This window comes from Lagenorhynchus albirostris, chromosome 20 (genome assembly GCF_949774975.1).
Source record: "Lagenorhynchus albirostris chromosome 20, mLagAlb1.1, whole genome shotgun sequence".
Taxonomy (NCBI): domain Eukaryota; kingdom Metazoa; phylum Chordata; class Mammalia; order Artiodactyla; family Delphinidae; genus Lagenorhynchus; species Lagenorhynchus albirostris.
This window is the reverse complement of record NC_083114.1, coordinates 51,555,681-51,575,585: the sequence shown is the minus strand read 5'-3', so window position 1 is coordinate 51,575,585 and position 19,905 is coordinate 51,555,681. Positions and strand designations below refer to the sequence as shown.

Here is a 19,905-nt window from a genome sequence, read left to right as displayed (position 1 = left end):
TCCATATTCCATTTCTATTTATGACTGAATAGTATTCCATTTGATGGCTGCATCCCATCCTGTTTATCCATTCATCAACTGATGGGCATTTGGGCTGTGTCCACTTTGTAGCTCTTTAGAATCACGCTGCAGTGAGCATTGGTGTCCAGGTTTGGGTGCGGACGTGTGTTTTCATTTCTCTTGGGGTCACTTGGGAAAGCTTGGCTCACCAGCACTGAGTCGGGGGTGCCCTGTTGGTCCCTCGGGCCCCACCCCCAGTGGCTGTGAGCATCTCGCATATCATGTCTCGAATCTGTGTGTCTGTGCAATTTGCTGGGGGTTCTTTTGTTTTCACTGTTGAGTCCAGAGCCAAGATCCGTGGAACAGGATGAATCGACGTGGAATCAATGCATGGATGAGTTGGGGGGCGGGGCGGGGGCAGAGAAGCCCGTTGGGTCCGCAGCTGGGGCCTGTCGCTCGCTGACTTCCAGTTTCCTTTGCCTGCATGGGGCCCAGAACAAGGCAGAAAGGGGAAATGGAAGGCTTGTGTGTCCTCTTCCAGGGAGACAGGGAAGCATGCAGCCGTGAGCTAGTCGCAGTGTGAGAGGAAGTGGGTCGATGGAAGGAGTGGGTGGGTTTGGCGTACCCTCCCCCAGGGGGACCTGCCCCTCTCTCCACCAGCCTTGGCCCCGAGGGGGCGTGGGGGGGGGTAGGAGGCGTTTCCTTCCTGGGAGAGTGGAAATGTAGGGTGGGGGGCTGCCTCTGGGATCCAAGGAGGGGGTGAGGGTGGCCGCAGTTCTCCCAGATCTGCGGGAGCTACATGCTACAGCGTTTCTGATGTTCTGTGCATCACACGCAGAAAAGGTAAGCTGTAGAGAGAATGCATGTCGGTTGTTCTTTAAACCACCGCACAAAAGCAGCCGGGAAAGGCCCACCCCTGCCCACGTCTGGGCGCCCGCTGTGTCCACTCTCAGCTTCGCAGCCCGGGAGCGCGCTGGGGAGGGCCCACTGGCGCGGTCTCGGGTCTCGGGAAGGCGGCGGAGCGGCCGGGCTCCCTCCCTCCTCCTCTGGGCCCTCCCCGCCCGGCAGCTGGAGGGACCTCTGCTTCTCACCAGTTCTCAGGCAGAAATTACCATATGAATGTGGCTCCTTCCCGGAGCCGCCGGCTGGGGAGACCTGGGAGGGGACAGGCTCCCACCCTCGGGGCCCTCCCGGTTCTGTGCTGACCGTGGCACAGATCGATCTGGTGGAAGACGCCGGGCGTTTTCGATCCACAGTAGGTCCCCTCTGGATGCGGAGGGTGCGGGGGGGTGGGTTGGGGTCTGCCTGCGGGCAGGGCAGAGCCTGCTGGGTCCCAGCAAGTGTGGGAGGCCCTGGAGACAGGCGTGCTCCCTCCTTCAGCTTTCGTCTCAACTTGTAGGAGAACGTGTTGTTACTGTAGCCCTTGTTATTTTGGTCTGATGTCAAAAGTCTCAGCTAATTACAGCAGGAAATGTAGACTCTAAGGAAGGATGTGAGGACGAGGATAGGGAAGGACAGATCTGAGCGCTCTGTAAACTGTAAAGTGCTGTGCGCAGGCCAGCCCAAGGGTCAGCCCTCCTCTGATGGCCCAGCCCGGCCCCTACTTGTGTCTCGATGTAATACCCTTTGGCAGTTGGCCAAATCACTCTTAAGTTTGGGCTGGTGATACGTCACATTGAACTGCTGGACAGCAAATTAACGGATACCTAGTGACTGGTAGCCTGTCCACTTCACGTAGGGGACCCACTGCTCGCCAAAGCCCCGGCCAGGCAGGCCAGGCCAGCTGCAGCATGGGTGCAGCGTGGCTGAGGTTTCAGGGTCAGCACAGAGCCCAGGGCGGGTCCAGGTGTTCGGGCCTGAGCCCCCTGCACACCAGCCCTGCCTGCCTCAAGCTTCTGGGAGAGACCCCACGTGCCTTGAAGCCCTAGTTAGGGGTGGGTGAGGAAGGTGGTAGGGATTAGGGACCACCCAGTCTCCCCGCCCCAGTGGGCGCCCCCATCCCCCCACTGACTGTTTCCTGAGCAAAATGTCCTGAATGGGCAGGAGCTGTCCCAGGATGTCCATCCATCCTTCCGCTGAGGTGCTTTGGGGCTGCAGAAGGAGGACGGAAACCGGAAATTGTTCACATCTCCTTCACACGCTGCTACACACTGAAAGCCGAATGAGGGGGAAGCCCATGCGAAAGGATGCAGGCCAGCACTGCGGGAACCTCGCGGAGGGGCCAGGGCTGGAGAGGCGCCACCTGGATTGACCCGGGAGCGGTGGCCGGCCCCGCGATGCTCTGGGAAGAGAGGAGGGCAGGAGGAAAGGGCAGTGAGCTCACCTTTCATTCATTCATTCATTCATTCCTTCATTCAACATCTTACTGGGCGCTCGAATGTGTAAGGTTTTGTGAGCAGCAAAGGAGACAGACCCAGGCGTTCAGCAGAGGAGGATAAAATCTGCAATTTCAAGTTGTGCGCAGGGCCACTCCGGAAGAGAACCACGGGACCCAGCGGGAGTCCCCCTGAGCAGTGCTGGGGGAGAACCTCTCTGAGGAAGCTTGTTTGAGCCGCAGAAAGGAGCCAGGGAGACGGTGCACATATCAAAACTGGAGAGGTGGGCATGCGCTTGTATTTTATTAGCAAATTAGAGCATTTACAGTGCCAGGCACCATTCTCTGTTCTTTGTAAGTATCTCGTTTGGTCCTCATAGTACTCTTACGAGGCAAGTATTGTTATCCCATCTCACACATAAGAAAATTGAGGCACAGAGAGGTTAAGTTGCTTGCTCAGGGTCACACAGGGAGTCTGGGATGGAACAGAATCCCAGCCCCAGGATTCTGGGGCCTCGGGATCTTGTGTTTTCCCAGGTGCAGGGAGAACTAGTTAGGATTTCAAGCCAGGGGAATGATGCAATTAATTTCTTTTAAACAGGCCTTCCTGGTGCTTTGAGAGGTTGGACTGCGGGGGAGGGTAGTTGATGGCGATGGTTTGGATGGTGGGAGCCATGGAGGGAGGGAGGCAGGGCGACTGCCTGCAAGATGTGTGTTGGATTCGGATTGATAGGACTTCGGGGTGGATGATTGGATCTGGGGAGATGGAAGCGGCGGGGGGACCAAGGCTGGCCCCTGGATTTCTAGCTGTCATAAATGGATGCATGGAGATGCCATTACTCACAGGGGAGGGGGTGGGGTGGGGAGGTTAGGCTCGAGGTCCAGAGTCCAGTCTGGGGCATGTTCGGTGGGAGACATCTAGACTTCCCTAGGGCAGGGGCCACAGGTACCCAGTTCTGGTCAGGGGGCCTGCCGTAGCGGGACATCTCTGCTGAGTCATGATGGACTCAGGGGACCGGTCAGGTTGGCACTGGTGTATGAATCTGGACAGAGTTTGGCATTCGATGCCCAGAGGATGGGCGATAGGTAGAGGAGGAGCCAGCGAGGCGGCCTGGGAACCGATAACCAGAGACAGAGGAGAATCAGCAGAGGAAAAGCTGGGCCGTCAGGGCCGCATCCCTGCGAGTTGGGGTGAGGGGTGACCCCTGTGCGTTTGCTCTTCAGAGCGTGGGCGGCTCCATCTGGCCAGAGCCCCAAGCCCAGAGATGCACCCAAGCTTCACGCACAGCGGGGGCCGCAGGGGCCGCAGGCAGCTGGGCCCTTCCTGCTTCGCTCTGGTGTCCGACCCGCAGGGGGCTCAGGGGTGTCTGTGCACCCTGCCCGCAGCCAGCTTCTCCCCCGGGCAGTGGTTCAGGGGTGATGAGCGTGTCTCCCAAGGGGTGTCCAGGCAGCTGTCCACACACACTGCTTTCTTCTGGAGTGAGCCTGGGGTAGGCGGAGGTGTGTGTCTCTGAGGCTGTTTGGATAGGCGGGCCATCCATCCTCACCCTCACCTCAGAGCGCGTTTGAAGTCGTGCCTTAGGGTCTGTCCTCAGATTTCACAGGCCTGCTCTGGCGCATCCGCTCCCCTGAGTGGCTTCCTTGGGAGAACAGGGGCTCGAGGTTGTGCGGGGCGGGGAGCAGTGGGGTCTTCCCGCTAGGCAGGGCTCTGAGCAGCCCTGCAGGCAGGTGGGCACAGTCCAGGTGGGCTGTCTGCAGAGCGCACGCGGAGGGAGCCATGTCAGGGGCCTTGCAGGTTCCCAGGCCATGAGCACACTTCCTGACCTGCTGCCCGGAGTTGGCTGGGGTGGTGGTGGGGTGGGGGGGACATGACTCCAGCTCCCCCCAGGTCACATCAGCCCGGAGCTGGGGCTGCCATTGGATGGCTGACATCGTTCTAAATGGCCCAGAGCTGCTGACCCTTCGTTTCTCCCCCCCCCCCCCCGCCCACAACCTTCCCAGACCCTCCAGCCAGTGGTACGAAGTGTCCTGCCTCCTTAAAGGGTCATGGGTCAGGCTTCCACTCCTGTCCCAGGAATTCCCCCCTCCCCGCTTGTCCCCCTCCCTGGCCCTGCCTTTAGCCCCTGCCTCTCTGAAGGGACCAGGGCCCGGGGAGACCTTAGGCAGCATCCCGGAGCCTGAGTGGACGGATCTGCACAGGAGAAGGGCATTGCTTGATACCTTTGAGGGGAAAAGCTCTTTTCCGACTTAGCCCTTGGCAGCGGGACGCCCTGTTGCACCCCAGAGACCCCTGTCTAGTTCGTGTTATTTTAAATGATCTCATCAGTTGCGGGAGGGGGAGCCCCCAGCGCCCCCAGCCTCCGCAGCCATGGAGCTCTGGTGTGCATCTGCTGACAGTCCTGCTGATAGCAGAGGGGGCTGGGGGAGGGATGCTCTGCCCCTCCCCCCCCAGGGGGACATCCCTGATAAGAGGAAATTCCACCCTGTGACAAATGGCTACTTTCCACCCATCAGAGGGGGCAGATCTTTTCTTTCTCTCTTTAACTTGGCAAGCATTTGCCAAGAATCAACGGAGGAATCTCTGTGGCCGGCCGCTTTGGACGCGGTGGGCGGGCTGGCCAGGGCCAGATTCTGGGTTTGCCTTGGGGCAGGGGCCCATCACGCTGGAAGGTTCCCTGGGGTGGGAGGCGGCTCAGGGGCACATTCCCTGATCCTGCGAGGTGAGTGGGCGGTGGAACAGGAAACGAAAGATAAATCCCTTGACACAGGAAGTCGGAGGCCTCTTCCCTGGCCTTCACTGCAGGCCGCTTTTTAGGAAGTGAATGGGATGGAGTGCAGGTTGGAGCCTGCTCTGACCAAAGATTGATGTCTCAATAGGCCGCTGAGCCCGGGTGAGGAGCTCTGCTGGAAGAGGAGGCGGGAGGCGGGCTGGAAATGAGAGAACAGAAGGGGCCTCTTCCAGAAGGGGGGCGGGCTCGGAGTTGGACGCTGTCCAAATCTGGCTCTAAAGACCGACGCCAATTGAAACCGTGTTGGCAGAAACGAAGAGCTGCTTGAGATTCTTTCCTGGACAAAAGAGAAGAAGTTTGCTTCAAAGGGTTTGGCGAGAGAAAGGGGCAGGCACTAAGAGTGGAGAACGCCCCCCTCCAGGACTTTGGGGCGCCCTGGGCCCCTGAATGAATAGAATCGGGTGAGGACGGCGCTGTTCCTGCCGTGACCTCTCCCAGGTCCTGCAAAGGGCGCAGGGTCGTGGGAACTCTTTCCACCCAATCTCTCCTCACACAGAAACCGTAAAACTGCAGTTTCATGTTGGGTCTCCTCTTGGGAAAGAGCTGGGGCTCCGGCGGGGAGAGATGCAGCCCTTGCGTTTGCAGAACCCTGGCTTTCTCTGCAGAGGCCTTCACCTTTGTGCTGGATTTCTAAGCTGGGTTTCAGGCCAGAGGGCAAAGTCTCAGATTTCTGGCCTCACGCTTACCCATCAGACTTCGGGGAGACGCTTCCTGCCCTGTACAAAGTGTGAAGTGTAATTCGATTTGGAATTAGTTACCAAATTAGATGAGCCATGTGCACTTTAAAAATTCACGCCTTGATCCCTGACTGCACAAATTTGCAAAATTCGGTCGTTTATAGTCAGTGTTTCCATCTTTAGAAGGGAACAGGAAGTTCCCCTGTGACATTTATGGGGAGTTTGTAGTGGCTTGGCTGGCTTAACGGGGACACAAGGAAAAGCGGAATCCGGTAAATGGGAAAGGATTCTGTTTCAAAGCCCTGCAGAGAATGGCGCCCCTTACATCCCTGACCCACCCCCCCTCCCCCCCCCACCCCCGGCTCGCAGCTTTCTCCTCCGGCTCAGGGATGGAGACCAGCTGTTCATAGCCTCTTTTCCCGCCTTTGATCGTTTTTTAAATTTTTTATTATTTAAAAATATTTTTTTTTGGCTGTGGCACGTGGCTTGTGGGATCTTAGTTCCTTGACCAGGGATCAAACTCATGCCCCCTGCAGTGGAAGCTCAGAGTCCTAACCACTGGACCGCCACGGGATTCCCTGATTTTTTTTTTAATAAATTTATTTATTTATTTACTGATTTATTTTTGACTGCATTGGTCTTCATTGCTGCGTGCAGGCTTTCTCTAGTTGCGGCGAGCGGGGGCTACTTTTCGTTGCGGTGTGCGGGCTTCTCATTGTGGTGGCTTCTCTTGTCGCCGAGCCGGGGCTCTAGGCACGTGGGCTTCAGTGATTGTGGCTCGCAGGCTCTGGAGCACGGGCTCAGTAGTTGTGGCGCACGGGCTTAGTTGCACCGTGGCATGTGGGATCTTCCCGGACCAGGGCTCGAACCTGTGTCTCCTGCATTGGCAGGTGGGTTCTTAACCACTGCGCCACCAAGGAAGTCCCCCCCTGATCATTTTTTTAAACTCTTTCTCACCCTTCTCTCACCATGGAACCCAGAACATCTTTGTATGTTGAGAAGTTCAATTCAGAGATAATGTGATTAAATTCTAAGTTCTCATTAGACCAAATTAATTTCATCAAGAAAGCTAGGGTGGGCTTCCCTGGTGGCGCAGCGGTTAAGAATCCATCTGCCAGTGCAGGGGACACAGGTTCGTGCCTTGGTCAGGGAAGGTCCCACACGCCACGGAGCAACTAAGCTCGTGTGCCACAACTACTGAGCCTGTGCTCCACAACAAGAGAAGCCACCGCAATGAAGAGTAGCCCCCGCTCGCCGTAACTAGAGAAAGCCCGCCTGCAGCAACAAAGACCCAACGCAGCCAAAAACAAATAAAAATAAAATAGAAAAATAATAAAATAAAAGAAAGCTAGGGGTTCTTTGATGAATCCCCCCAGATTGTCGAAATTTATTTGCATGTGTCTGTCTTCATGTGTATTTTTTTTTTAGGGAGAGTGTCCTTACCTTTCAACAGCTTCTAAAACAGGTTTGTGATACACACACAAAAGTCCTGAATTGCTGTGCCAGACTGGGTTCCTTGCATGTAAGGGACTACTGTGAATCTGCCTGGAAGTTTTAGGCTGATAAACATTTGAATAAATGAAGTTCATGTTCCTATGTGCCACCACTGTTTTCATTCAGACTGATTTTAAGCCTATAGTGTTTTCTTTTTGTTTGTTACTAAGTAATAGGTACTCAATAAATATTTGTTGAATGAATCATTGTTGTGGTCCTGGTCCACCAGGACCCCAGGATCTTTTTCAACCATTATCGTTTATAGCCATTTTTTAAAATTGAAGTCTTGTTGATGTACAATATTATATAAATTACAGGTGTACAATATAGTGATTCAGTTTTTAAAGGTTATACTCCATTTATAGTTATAAAATATTGGCTATATTCCCTGTGTTGTACAATATATCCTTGTAGCTTATTTTATATGTAAGAGTTTGTACCTCTTAATCCCCTACCCCTATCTTGTCCCTACCCCTTCCTTCTCCCCACTGGTAACCACTGGTTTCTTCTCTATATCTGTTTCTGCTTCTTTTTTGTTATATTCACTAGTTTGTTATATATTTAGATTCCACGTTTAAGTGATATCATACATTATTTGTCTTTCTCTGTCTGACTTATTTCACTTAACATAATACCCTCCAAGTCCATCCATGTTGTTGCAAATGGCAAAATTTCGTTCTTTTTTGTGACTGAGTAGTATTCCATTGTGTGTGTGTGTGTGTGTGTGTGTGTGTGTGTGTGTGTACACACACATACATATGCACCACATCTTCTTTATCCATTCATTTGTTAATGGACACTTAGGTTGCTTCCATATCTTGGCAGTTGTAAATAATGCTGCTATGAACACTGGGGTGCATGTATCTTTTTGAATTAGTGTTTTTGATTTTTTCAGATATATACCCAGGAGTGGAACTGCTGGGTCATATGATAGTTCTAGTTTTAGTTTTTCAAGAAACCTCCACACTGTTTTCCACAGTGGCTGCACCAGTTTACATTCCCATGAACAGTGTTTAAGCGTTCCTTTTTGTCCACATCCTCGCCAACATTCGTTATTTGTGTTCCTCTTGATGATAGCCATTCTGACAGGTGTGAGGTGGTATCTCACTGTGGTTTTGGTTTGCATTTCCCTGATGATTAGTGATGTTGAGCATCTTTTCCTCTGCCTGTTGGCCATCTGCATTTCCTCTTTGGAAAAATGTCTATTCAGTTCTTCTGCCCATTTTTTAATCAGGTTTTTTTTTAAATGTTGAATTATATGAGCTGTTTGTATATGTTGGATATTAATCCCTTATATGTCATTATCATTTGCAAATATTTTCTCCCATTCAGTAGATTATCTTTTCATTTTTTTTTTTTTTTGATGGTTTCCTTTGCTGTGCAAAAGCTTTTAAGTTTAATTAGGTCTCATTTGTTTACTTTTGCTTTATTTCCTTTACTTTAGGAGATGAATCCAGAAAAACATTGCTACCATTTATGTCAAAGAATGTTTGGCCTATGTTTTCCTCTAGGACTTTTATGGTTTCCGGTCTTTTAGGCCCTTAATCCATTTTGAGTCATTTTTGTATATGGTGTGAGAGAATATTCTAATTTCATTCTTTTACATGTAGCTGTCCAGTTTTCCCAGCACCACTTATTGAAGAGACTCTATACCCCATTGTATATTCTTGCCTCCTTTGTTGTAGATTAATTGACCATAAGTGTGTGGGTTTATTTCTGGGCTCTCTATTCTGTTCCATTGATCTATGTGTCTGTTTTTATGCCAGTATGGTACTGCTTTGATGACTGTAACTTTGTAGTATACTCTGAAGTCAGGGAGTGTGATTCCTCCAGCTCTGTTCTTCTTTCTCAAGATTGTTATTATAGCCATATCTTTGACATCTTCTCCAGGGCAGTTTCTTCTCCAAGGTCTACCCGCCTCTGTACATGTGTCTGGTTTCCAGACCCATCGCTGTCCTGTTCTCTTTCGTTCACCCACATTTCCTGAGCTGGTTAATAACAGTGTCTCCGTCAACTTAGTCACTTGTACGAGAAGTGGGGAGTCATCTTTGAGGCCCCTGGGGGTTTTGTCAGTTCTAGCTGGGGCCTCGTGGAGGTGGAGGTTTAGGATGAGGATGGACATTTTGATATGTGCTTGGCATCAGTCCACCTGGAACCTCTGGCTGGGGCACCAGGTGTGTGGGCCTCTGATGTGCCAGGGTTTGCCTTCATCAGCACCGGTGTCTTGAGGGAGCTGTAGGTAATCCTGAGAGGGCCCTGGGATCCTGGACCCCATGCTGAGCCTGGCGGCTGGAGTTGAAGAGCCTGGCCTGCCAGCCTTGGCCTGCAGGCTCCTTTTCTCAGGAGTTTATGGAGACTAAGATGCTAATGCACTCAACAGGCCTTTCCAGATGGCTGGGTGGGATCCCCTCCCAGCAGCTCCTGGGGAGAGCACCCAAAGGAAGGAAATGCTGGAGCCCTGAGGCCTCAGAGCGCTACCCCAGCACCTGGCACTTTCTGGGTCTTTGCTCTAGGAAACCTATACTTCTTTTAGCCTTTTCTTGGCCTGTGGAGTCACCCTGCCTGCCATTCACTAGCTCTGTGACCATAATAAGTGACAAAAGCACTGTAGGCCTCAGTTTCCTCATCTGTGAAATGGGGAAACTAACAATACCTGACGTATAGGGTTGTCGTGATGTTCCCTAAGTTGTTGCGCGGAAGGCATTTAGAATAGCGCCTGGTGCAGAGCAAGCCCAGCAAACGCTGGCTGTTGTGATTTGCGTCATTCCTTTGTTTGTTCGTTCGTTCGCTCAGCAAACATTTAGTCTTGGACTTGCCACGTGCCAGGCCCTGCTCCGAATGTGGCAGCACAGGAGTGAGCATAACGGCTGAGGTTTGTGGCTTCGTGAATCTTACGTGGGGGGGACACGTGGTTAAAGTAAACCACACACATCACTGTTCGGTTATCTTTTTTTTTTTAATTTTTATTTTTGGCTGCGTTAGGTCTTTGTTGCTGCATGTGGGCTTTCTCTAGTTGCGGTGAGCGGGGGCTACTCTTCGTTGTGGTGCATGGGCTTCTCATTGCAGTGGCTTCTCTTGTTGCGGAGCACAGCCTCTAGGCGCACAGGCTTCAGTAGTTGTGGCACGCAGGCTCAGTAGTTGTGGCTCGCGGGCTCTAGAGCGCAGGCTCGGTAGTTGTGGCGCATGGGCTTAGTTGCTCTGTGGCATGTGGGATCTTCTTAGACCAGGGCTTGTACCCGTGTCCCCTGCATTGGCAGGCGGATTCTTAACCACTGTGCCACCAGGGAAGCCCTGTTCAGTTATCATTGTTGAGACTATAAAGTGGAGCGCAGGCCCAGCAAGAGAGCAGTGAGGCCGGCTAATCTGGGCGCCAGGCCGGGCCCTGCAGGCCTGTGCAGCACCCAGGGAGGTGGGAGGGAAGGAAGGGGCAGCTCTGGTCACTCTGTCCCCCTGGCACTTCCTCCATCAGGGACACGCCCATCTTTAAGAAGCCTCTGTGCAGGGGGCAAGGAGCATCTGCTGTCTGGTCCTGGCCATGGGCTCAGGTGCTCTGGTGGGGACTGTGGCTGTCCCCTCAGCCTGCAGTGCTGCCTTCCCCGTGGTCCCAGAGGGTGGACTCCAGGGCCGCTGGGGATGGGGGCCCCTCTGCTGTGTGCATAGCTGCCAGATGAAGCCCTGGGCGAGGGTGGGACGGGGAAGGAAGGCTTCACTGAGGGCGGGGTACTGGCTGGAGACACAGTTTCCTGCAGGAAGAGTACGTGGTGGTCGGCTCCCTAGGACCCCCAACATCAGACCTCTGAGTGGGTCCACCTGGATCTGCCTGGTGACACTGGCTTCAGTTGGGTGGCCTCGTGGGTGTCTGTAGACAGGTTGGCTCGGCCACTGTGGGCGGTGATTGAGCAAGGCCTGTGCGGGTGTTGGCGCCGGTGTGCCTGGGGAGGGGCGGGGTGAGATCAGGAGCCCTGAGCTGGCTTTACCCTGAGAGCTTTGTCCTGGGCTGTGTCCCTGCCTGTGACACGGGTACCACGTGGCTGCCCCCTCTGGCTGGGCGGCCCAGGGGCCCTTTTGCTCCCATAGAGCCACCTCTGCACTGGGCAGATGGGGCCGATGCTCGGGGAGGATGGAACCTGTGGGGACGTTTCTGGGCCGCAGGACAAGCAGCAGGACGAACGGGGAGGGGGCGGGTGAAGGGTGACCCCTGGGCGTTGCAAGCCTGCCATGCCGAGCCCCCTCCCACGGCCGCCTTGGGGCTGCGATGAAGTGTGAACCCCCCTGTGAGGCGTCGCACCTGGGAGCAGGCTCCTCTCTGGGCGGTACCTCCCAGCCAGACGTGTGTCCCACCGCCCCGGTCCCGGCGAGCCGCAGACAGCGATCCCCGCCCTGGGGGCAGGGGGAGAATTTCTCCCTTGGAGCAGAAGTCCGAAGCTGGCGCTGGTGACTTACAGCCCCCCACCGTCAACTCCTAGAACAGGCGGCCCAGCAGGCCCCTGTGGGGAAGGAGAGGGCGAGGGGAGGGCAGCCCCATCAGCGGCGGGACCAGCTGCCACCAGCCTGTGGGGACAAGGGCTCCCCACCAGGGACGCGGGCCTGGGCTCCAAATGGCGGCCTGCGGAGAGAAAGCGCCAGGGTTTCCTCTGGCTGGTCTGGACGTCCTTGCTGGGAGATGACGGGCTGCTTCCACGGCCGGACAGCACGGGGGGTGCGCAACGACCTCAGGCCTGAGTGGGGGCGTCTGGGCCTCAGCTGTCCTCCAGTCGTACCACTGGCTGGTGGGCACTCATGGGCACAGTGGGTTCTTTTCAATCCATCTCTACCAGCAGCGTCTTCGGTTTTGTCGTAACGTAACAGCTCACTGAGATATAATCCCCACCCCATACAATTCACCCATTGAGCGTGTGCGTCCGTGGCGCTTCTTCCCAATGTTGAAAAGCCGTCATCGTTACCTAGTTCCAGAGCGTGTTCACCACCCAAAAGGAAATCCCACAGGCATCATGGCGCAGCCCCTGGCAGCCGCGCATCCGCTCTCTGTCTCTTCTGGACATTTCATTTAAATGGACTCATACCGTATGTGGCCTCTCACGTCTGGCTTCTTTCATTGTGCGTAACGTTTTCAAGGTTCATCTGCTGTAGCCTGTCAGGACATCGGTGCTTTTTGTTTTAATTTTTTTTTTTTGGAGTATGTTTAGTTTACAATGTTGTGTTCGTTTCTGGTGTACAGTAGAGGGATTCAGTTTTTACATAAATATATTCTTTAGCATATATATATGTTCTTTTTCGGATTCTTTTCCATTTTACTTTATTACAGGGTATCAAATATAGTTCCCTGTGCTCTAAGGTACGACCTTGTTGTTTATCTATTTTATTTATTAGCAGTTTGTATCTGCTAATCCCAAACTCCTAATTTATCCCTGCTTCCCTCCCCCACCCTTTCCCCTGTGGTAACCATAAATTTGTTTTCTATGTCTATGAGTCTGTTTCTTTTTTGTAAGTAAGTTAGTTCATTGTATCATTTTTTTAGATTCCACATAAAAGTGATATCATGATATTTGTCTTAGTCTGACTTACTTCACTTAGTGTGATAATCTCTAGGTCCATCCACGTTCCTGCAGATGGCATTATTTCATTCTTTTCTTATGGCTGAGTGGTATTCCATTGTATACATATGCCACGTATCCTTTATTCATTCATCTAAGACATCAGTGCTTTTTTTTTTAAACATCTTTATTGGAGTATAATTGCTTTACAATGGTGTGTTAGTTTCTGCTGTATAACAAAGTGAATCAGCTATACATATACATATATCCCCATATCTCCTCCCTCTTGCGTCTCCCTCCCACCCTCCTTATCCCACCCCTCTAGGTGGTCACAAAGCACCGAGCTGATCTCCCTGTGCTATGCGGCTGCTTCCCACTAGCCATCTGTTTTACATTTGGTAGTGTATATATGTCAATGCCACTCTCTCACTTCGTCACAGTTTACCCTTCCCCCTCCCCGTGTCCTTAAGTCCATTTGCGTCTTTATTCCCGTCCTGACCCTGGGTTCTTCAGAACCTTTTTTTTTTTTTTTTTTTAGATTCCATATATATGTGTTAGCATACAGTATTTGTTTTTCTCTTTCTGACTTACTTCACTCTGTATGACAGATTCTAGGTCCATCCACCTCACTACAAATAACTCAATTTCATTTCTTTTTATGGCTGAGTAATATTCCATTGTATATATGTGCCACATCTTCTTTATCCATTCATCTGTCGATGGACACTTAGGTTGCTTCCATGTCCTGGCTATTGTAAATAGTGCCGCAGTGAACATTGTGGTACATGACTCTTTCTGAGTTATGGTTTTCTCAGGGTATATGCCCAGTAGTGGGATTGCTGGGTCATATGGTAGTTCTGTTTTTAGTTTTTTAAGGAACCTCCATACTGTTCTCCATAGTGGCTCTATCAATTTACATTGATAAACCCTCCAACAGTGTAGGAGGGTTCCCTTTTCTCCACACCCTCTCCAGCATTTATTTGTAGATTTTTTGGTGACGGCCATTCTGACCGGTGTAAGGTGATACCTCATTGCAGTTTGGGTTTGCATTTCTCCAATTACGTCAGTGCTTTTTATGACTCATATTCCATTGTGTGGGTTTACCACACTGTGTTTACCCTTTCATCTGTGGGTGGACCTTTTAGATATTTCTCGAAAAGCTACTTTTTGCCACTCCCTGGGCTAGGATTGGGGGTACCGCTGAGCGAGCCATGGCCTCGGGTTTGAGGAGATTGTGGGGTAGGAGCTGGGGGGGAGTGCAGGGCAGGCTGGAGGGACCTGCAAAGGACCACGTGGGGCCAGGACGAGAACCTGAGGCCCCTGGTTCCTGGCCTCGAAGCCTTCGGGGGGCGCTGCACCTCACTTTGACTGCGGGATGACCGTGTCGCCTATTGTCCAAACTGCAACCTTTCTGAGCACCACCTGGGTTCTGTTAATAATTAAGCTGGATACCAGAAAAATTGAAAGCAGGGACTCAGACACATGTCCACCCATGTTCATAGCAGTATCATGCATCATAGTCAAAAGGTGAAAACCACTTAAGCGTCCATGGACAGATGAATGGATAAACAATGAAGTACTATTCCGACGTAAAAAGGAACGAAATTGTGACACAGGCTGCAACAGGGAGGAACCTCGAGGACATTATGCTCAGTGAAAGAAGCCCGACACGAAAGGACAAATACAGCATGACTCCACTTTTCTGAGGTTCCTAGTGGAGCCTGATTCACAGAGACAGAACGTAGAACAGAGGCTATAGGGGGAGGGGGAGTTAGTGTTTGATGGGCTCAGAGCTTCTGTCCAGGATGATGAAGGCGTTTGGAGGTGGGTAGTGGTGGTGGTTACGTGCCATCCTGAATGTATTTAATGACGCAGACTCGAATACTTAACATGGTCAGAATGGTCAAGGTTGTACGTTGTGTCTGTTACTGCAGTAAAGAAAGTGATTAGGAAGTGGAGGGAAGGCGTAAACTGGCGTGTTAAGGTCACCACACACACCCCAACCCCAGGTGGTCACTTGGGCTTTTCTTCCCCAGAGGAGGGTGGTGCTGTGGTGGGCCGGGATGTTGCCCTGGGCCTGGGAGCCTGGGGAGAGAGCGACTGACCCAGAGTGGCCGACCCGGTGGAGCAGGGGTGAGGCTGCCCCAGGGGTCACCACCCCCACCACAAACCTACATTTCCTCCTCAGAGTGTGGCTCTGGGAAGGAGGGGATATGGTGGTCCACACACCGCCCCCCCACCCCACCATCCCCTTTCCCAAGGGGTTCCCAAGTAGGAGCAGTGAAAAGTAGCAGCAGCTCGTACTGTGTGACCTTGGATAAGTTACTTAACTTCTCTGAGCGTGAGTTTTCCACATTTAAAGACCAGGGCTCCCTCTTGCTCTACTTGCCTGAAGTGAGAGTCACCTTGGACATAAATGTGAAACCTCTTATTTTTCTAGTAAGAACTTCCCTTTCCTATTAATAGCATTTGATGAAGTTTGGGTGTGAAACAAAAACAGATAACAGGGCCATGGGGAAGAGGGTGAGGCCTCAGCTGCAGGCAGCTCACTGGAGGAGGTGGATTGGACACAGGTCTGGGGGGCGGGTCAGGAGGTGGCGTCTGGCCTTCGTGGAGGGTCTGCAGGCAGCCTGGGGCAGCACAGCCCTCCTCCCTGTGCTCCCCACCCCACGCTGAGGGGAGACTCCTAAGACCCCATTCATTCAGGAGTATTGGTTGAGTGTCCCCTCCTTGTAGGTCTCTGGAGGCTCAGTGGGAATCCATACATATCACTGCCATAGTCACTGGAGCTCACGGTCTGTGGGGGGACATGGATGTTAATCAAATATCGCAGGAGTGAATGTGAAGTTACAGGGCTGATTAAATTCAGTGAAGGTCTCAGGTTGGCCAGACCGCTTCCAATGCATTTCAGAAAAACATCACTCTGGGGACCTCAGTTTCCTCATTTGTAAAATGAGTAGGTTGGACAAGAATTCTGTGCTGTCCAGTATAGTTGCCATATGCCCTGTGTCATTCTTTATTTGAAATTAATTAAAATTAAATAAAAAATTGTGATCCTCCGTTGGACCAGGTGCATTTCAAGCATGCCAGTCACATGTGAAAACAGTTGGTGATTCTCCAAAAAATTAAACATACGATTACCATTTGACCCAGCAATCCCACTTCTGGGTTTACACCCGAAAGGTTTGAAAGCAGGGTCTCGAGGAGATATTTGGACACCCATGTTCCCAGCAGCACTATTCACAGGAGCTGAAACATAGAAGCAACCCGAGTTATCCATCAAGGAACGAATGGGGAAGCAAACTGTGGTCCAGCCATACCGTGGAATATTACGCAGCCTTCAAAAGGAAGGAAATCCTGACACGCGCCACAACATGGATGAACCTTGAGGGCATTAAGCTCAGTGAAACAAGCCAGCCACAGAAAGACAGATACTGCATGACTCCACTTAACATGGGCTACCCAGAGTAGTTAAATTCATAGAGACAGAAAGTAGAAAGGGGACTGGGGGGTTCGTGCTTAATGAGGACAGGTTCAGTTTTGCAACACTCCTGATCTGCACACTTAAAATTGGTTCAGATGGTACATTTTGTGTTACGTACATTTTATCACAATTTTTGAAAAGTCACACGTGGCTGCCACACTGGATGGTACTGGAGTCGCCGGTCTCCGCCGTCCCATCCAGCCGGCTGGAGCCCCCGGGGCCTGCAAGGGGTCGCACGCAGACAGCGTCTCTGGGCGAGCTGGCCTGCCAGGGCCTCTACACTCGCCCGCACGGTTCTGAAGGCAGACCCCAAAGCCTCCTGGCTGGGTGGGCATAGAGGGAGGGTCCCGTGTCTGTGGGCCATCTGGGTGGGCACAATTGGGGTTGCCCACCAGGGGGCCTCCCAGAGGAGGAGGGACCTTGCAGGAATGTACCCTCACCTGTGCAAAAGGCCAGGCCTTTCCCTCAGCGGGAGGGACGGTGCTTGTCATGTTTTTATGATTATTTCTCAAGCAGGGCCCTGGTGGGCAGGATGTTTGCTTTGGTTTGAGTTTCTGCAGTGGTTGTTGGTGCCTGTGGAGGGGCCGGCTGGAGTCTCTCTCGCTCTGCTGCTCCCAGGGCCCGTGGAGGGAAGTGAGGGGGTTCAGGGGACGCCCCCCACCCCACCCCCTGTGCTGCTCGGGAGGGGGGGTGAGGGATGGAGGGAGATGTAGGGGTGGGGTGGGGGGCTGGCCCAGTCCCGGGCAGAATGGCTCCCAGACCCGCAGACAGATGGAAGCAATTTTCGGTCACGTGGGGCAGGGCTGAACTGCCGTCCTGAAAGACAAGGCCCCACGTCTGTCTCCAGGAAACAGCCCCAAAGCCACACGTTCAGGCCAGATGCAGCTCTGGTCTTTGTTTATTTAAAGATGCCGGAGCCTGGGGCAGAGTGTTTCTGAAGAGGGAACAGAGGCACAGGCCTTCCAGGCCATGCAGGGAGGAGGCCCGCGAATGGCGGTGGAACCCCCCCTGGGCCCTTCGCCTTTCCCTGGCCTAGGGCGGTGGTGGGGGTGGACCTGGAACCGAAGCCTCAAGCATCAGCCTGTTGTTAGGAGAGATGCTTGCGCCCCTGGCAACCCCTGGCGCTTTTATCTGCGTTATGTTCCTTGCTCAGCACCCCCATTGTGGGAAGCAGGAATGGCTGTGCTTGGTCAAGGGCAGAGGAGATGGGGAAGTTACTGGCTGACTTGAGGATGAACCAGCAACACCCCAATTTCTCGGATTTGTAAGCAAACGGTGCCCATCATCCTTCCTGTCTTACTGGCCTGGGCCTGGGCGTGGGAGGAGAGGGTGCTGGCCCCCATCTCGGCTCCTGAAGACAGATGTGGCTGCAGAGGTGCGAGCCTGGGGACGGGGTAGAGTCCATTTTTTCCCCGGGAAGCGGAAAGGCAGTTTATCTGAAAGCCCAGCAGTGACCTTCCTGACCTGGCGACCTGGGTCCTGCTGCTTCCTGGGGCAGGGTCGGAGGGGGTGGGCAGGAGGGCACGTTTGGGAAGGCTGCTTGCCCACCCTGGCGGTGGGGCACGCCCCCTGGAGCATGGGGCACCGGGAGCCGATGCGCAGGGAACCGACAGCCTCTCCCCAAGGGCTGGCGGGAGGGGCTTGCGGGGCCGGGGGAGGCATCTGGACTCGCTGTGTGGTCGCTTCCCATGAGCTCAGGGTGCCCCAGGAGGAGAGACGGTGATCCTTCCTGGGAGGTAGGATGAAGCCGAAAATGCTTCTTAGTGGGAAGAGCTTGGACCCAAGGGGGCAGGGAAGGGGAGCTGGGGGGCCAGCCGGGGAGGGTGTGGCCTGGGCATGTGCCACGTCGGGGGCTCAGTGGGACGCGGCCAAAGTGCTCCACCCGGACCCTGGTGGGGACCCTGCACCGTCCTGAACGCCCTGACCAGCCCTGCTGGCCGGGTGCACCTCAGGTCCCCACTGGGGGGCTTCTGGGGGGCATCCCCCCAGCCCCAGACCTCCAACCTGGGCATGTGGATTCTTGAGGGCAGCACGGGAGGAAAGGAGGAAGGCTCTAACCTATAGACCGCAGAAGCTTGAGGTATTTCGAGCAGCTCAGCCCGTCCGCAGACATGAAAGCAAAACCTCCTCCTGGCCTGTGGGTGTGAGGCCCACAGGTGCTGGGCGGCCAGAGAGAAGACGGCCACCTGGATCTAGTCCAAGGAGGGGGGAGGCGGGGGGAAGTGCCCCCAGGTGCTGCCCGGGGCCCTCTCCTTCCTGCCGTCTCCCAGGAACGCTGGGCCTGGAGGAGCTAGCACTGCATCCAGGCCCTCCTGCCTCGAAAGAACGCCCCTCGTCCCAGCACTCCTGCCGCTCCAGGGCTATTGGCTGGTACCTGGGACTGAGCCAGTGCCGGCCCCCTCCATCCTTCCTTCAGAGGGCTGTCCTCTCCTTTGTCCTGGCTCATGGGTTCACCCAAACACTGGCTGTTTGACCCCCAGGGCCCCTTCGGCCGTCAGGCTGCAGCAGGTGTTGGGGCCAAAGGTGAAGGAGATGGGGGGGGCCCACCTGGGTGCCCCGGGCAGGGCAGGAGGGTGGGGGGCAAAGAGCGCTCCCCGCCGTGCGCAGGCTAGTTCTCCTGGGTGCAGCTCAGGTGAGATAGAGGAGGGTTCAGGGGTCAGCCCTGCCCTGGAGGGGAGGGCCCCAGCCTAGGCAGGGCTGGCGGCTTCAGATCTGGAGTGAGGCTCTGTGGGCCAAGCTGAGTGGCTGCAGGACAACCTGGGCCTCCGGCTCCAGCTCCGGGGCATTTTTCAGGGGGCTCCCGGGCAGCTGAGCCTCAGTTTCCCCGCCTGAGGATGTGGGGGCTTGGAAGACACCTGCACGTGCCCCCCGTGACCCCCTAACGCGCCCGCTCGTCGTCCCGCAGCCACCGAGGCAGCTCCCGGCAGCGTTGGCGACATGGCCGACACCCCCAGAGACGCCGGGCACAAGCAGCCGCCCGCGCAGAGGAACGAGAAGGCCCCCGTGGACTTCGGCTACGTGGGGATCGACTCCATCCTGGAGCAGATGCGCAGGAAGGCCATGAAGCAGGGCTTCGAGTTCAACATCATGGTGGTCGGTGAGTCCCCGGTCCCCACCACTGCTCAGCCTGCCCCCAGGCCAGCCACACAGGCTCCGGGGCATCTTCTCTTGTAAAACGGGGGCGACAGACCTGGCCTGCAGGACAGATTGCGAGTGGCGTTGTGTGTGTGTACGCGTGCCCGCCAGGAGGGTCCCAGCCTCCATCAGCTCCTCAGCAGGGCCTCTGCCCATTACGTGAAGAACCCCGGAGACAGCTCGGCCCCGGGCCGGGCAGGGGCTCAGGAGACGACAGCTCTCTGACCAGTGGCCTCCACCTTCTGCTTTTACCTTCTGCTGAGGCATCCCCATCGCTGTGGCTCAAGCCCTGGGTGGGCTGTGACCCCCGCACCCAGCAGGCCTGGCTGGAGGCTCCCCTGCGGCCTCTGCAGCGCTGGATGGATGGTCACGGGGAGGGGGTGGTCATTGATCAGCCCGGCCCAGACAGGGTTAGGGGGCTAGGCTGGGGGAACAGTGGGCAGCCCTTGTTCCCGAAGACTCTCAGGTCCTGTTCAGT

At 54.3% G+C, this 19,905-nt stretch overlaps 1 protein-coding gene across 11 annotated transcripts in view; it reads left to right on the top strand.

Moving 5' to 3' along the window:
- Positions 1-19,905, top strand: part of SEPTIN9 (septin 9) — a 165,065-nt gene that overhangs the window by 132,065 nt on the left and 13,095 nt on the right. For all 11 annotated transcript variants that reach the window (XM_060135049.1, XM_060135052.1, XM_060135046.1 and 8 more), the window contains one exon: positions 19,198-19,389. In XM_060135049.1, the coding sequence (XP_059991032.1) occupies positions 19,198-19,389 (192 nt within the window). The remainder of the gene's footprint in view (positions 1-19,197; positions 19,390-19,905) is intronic.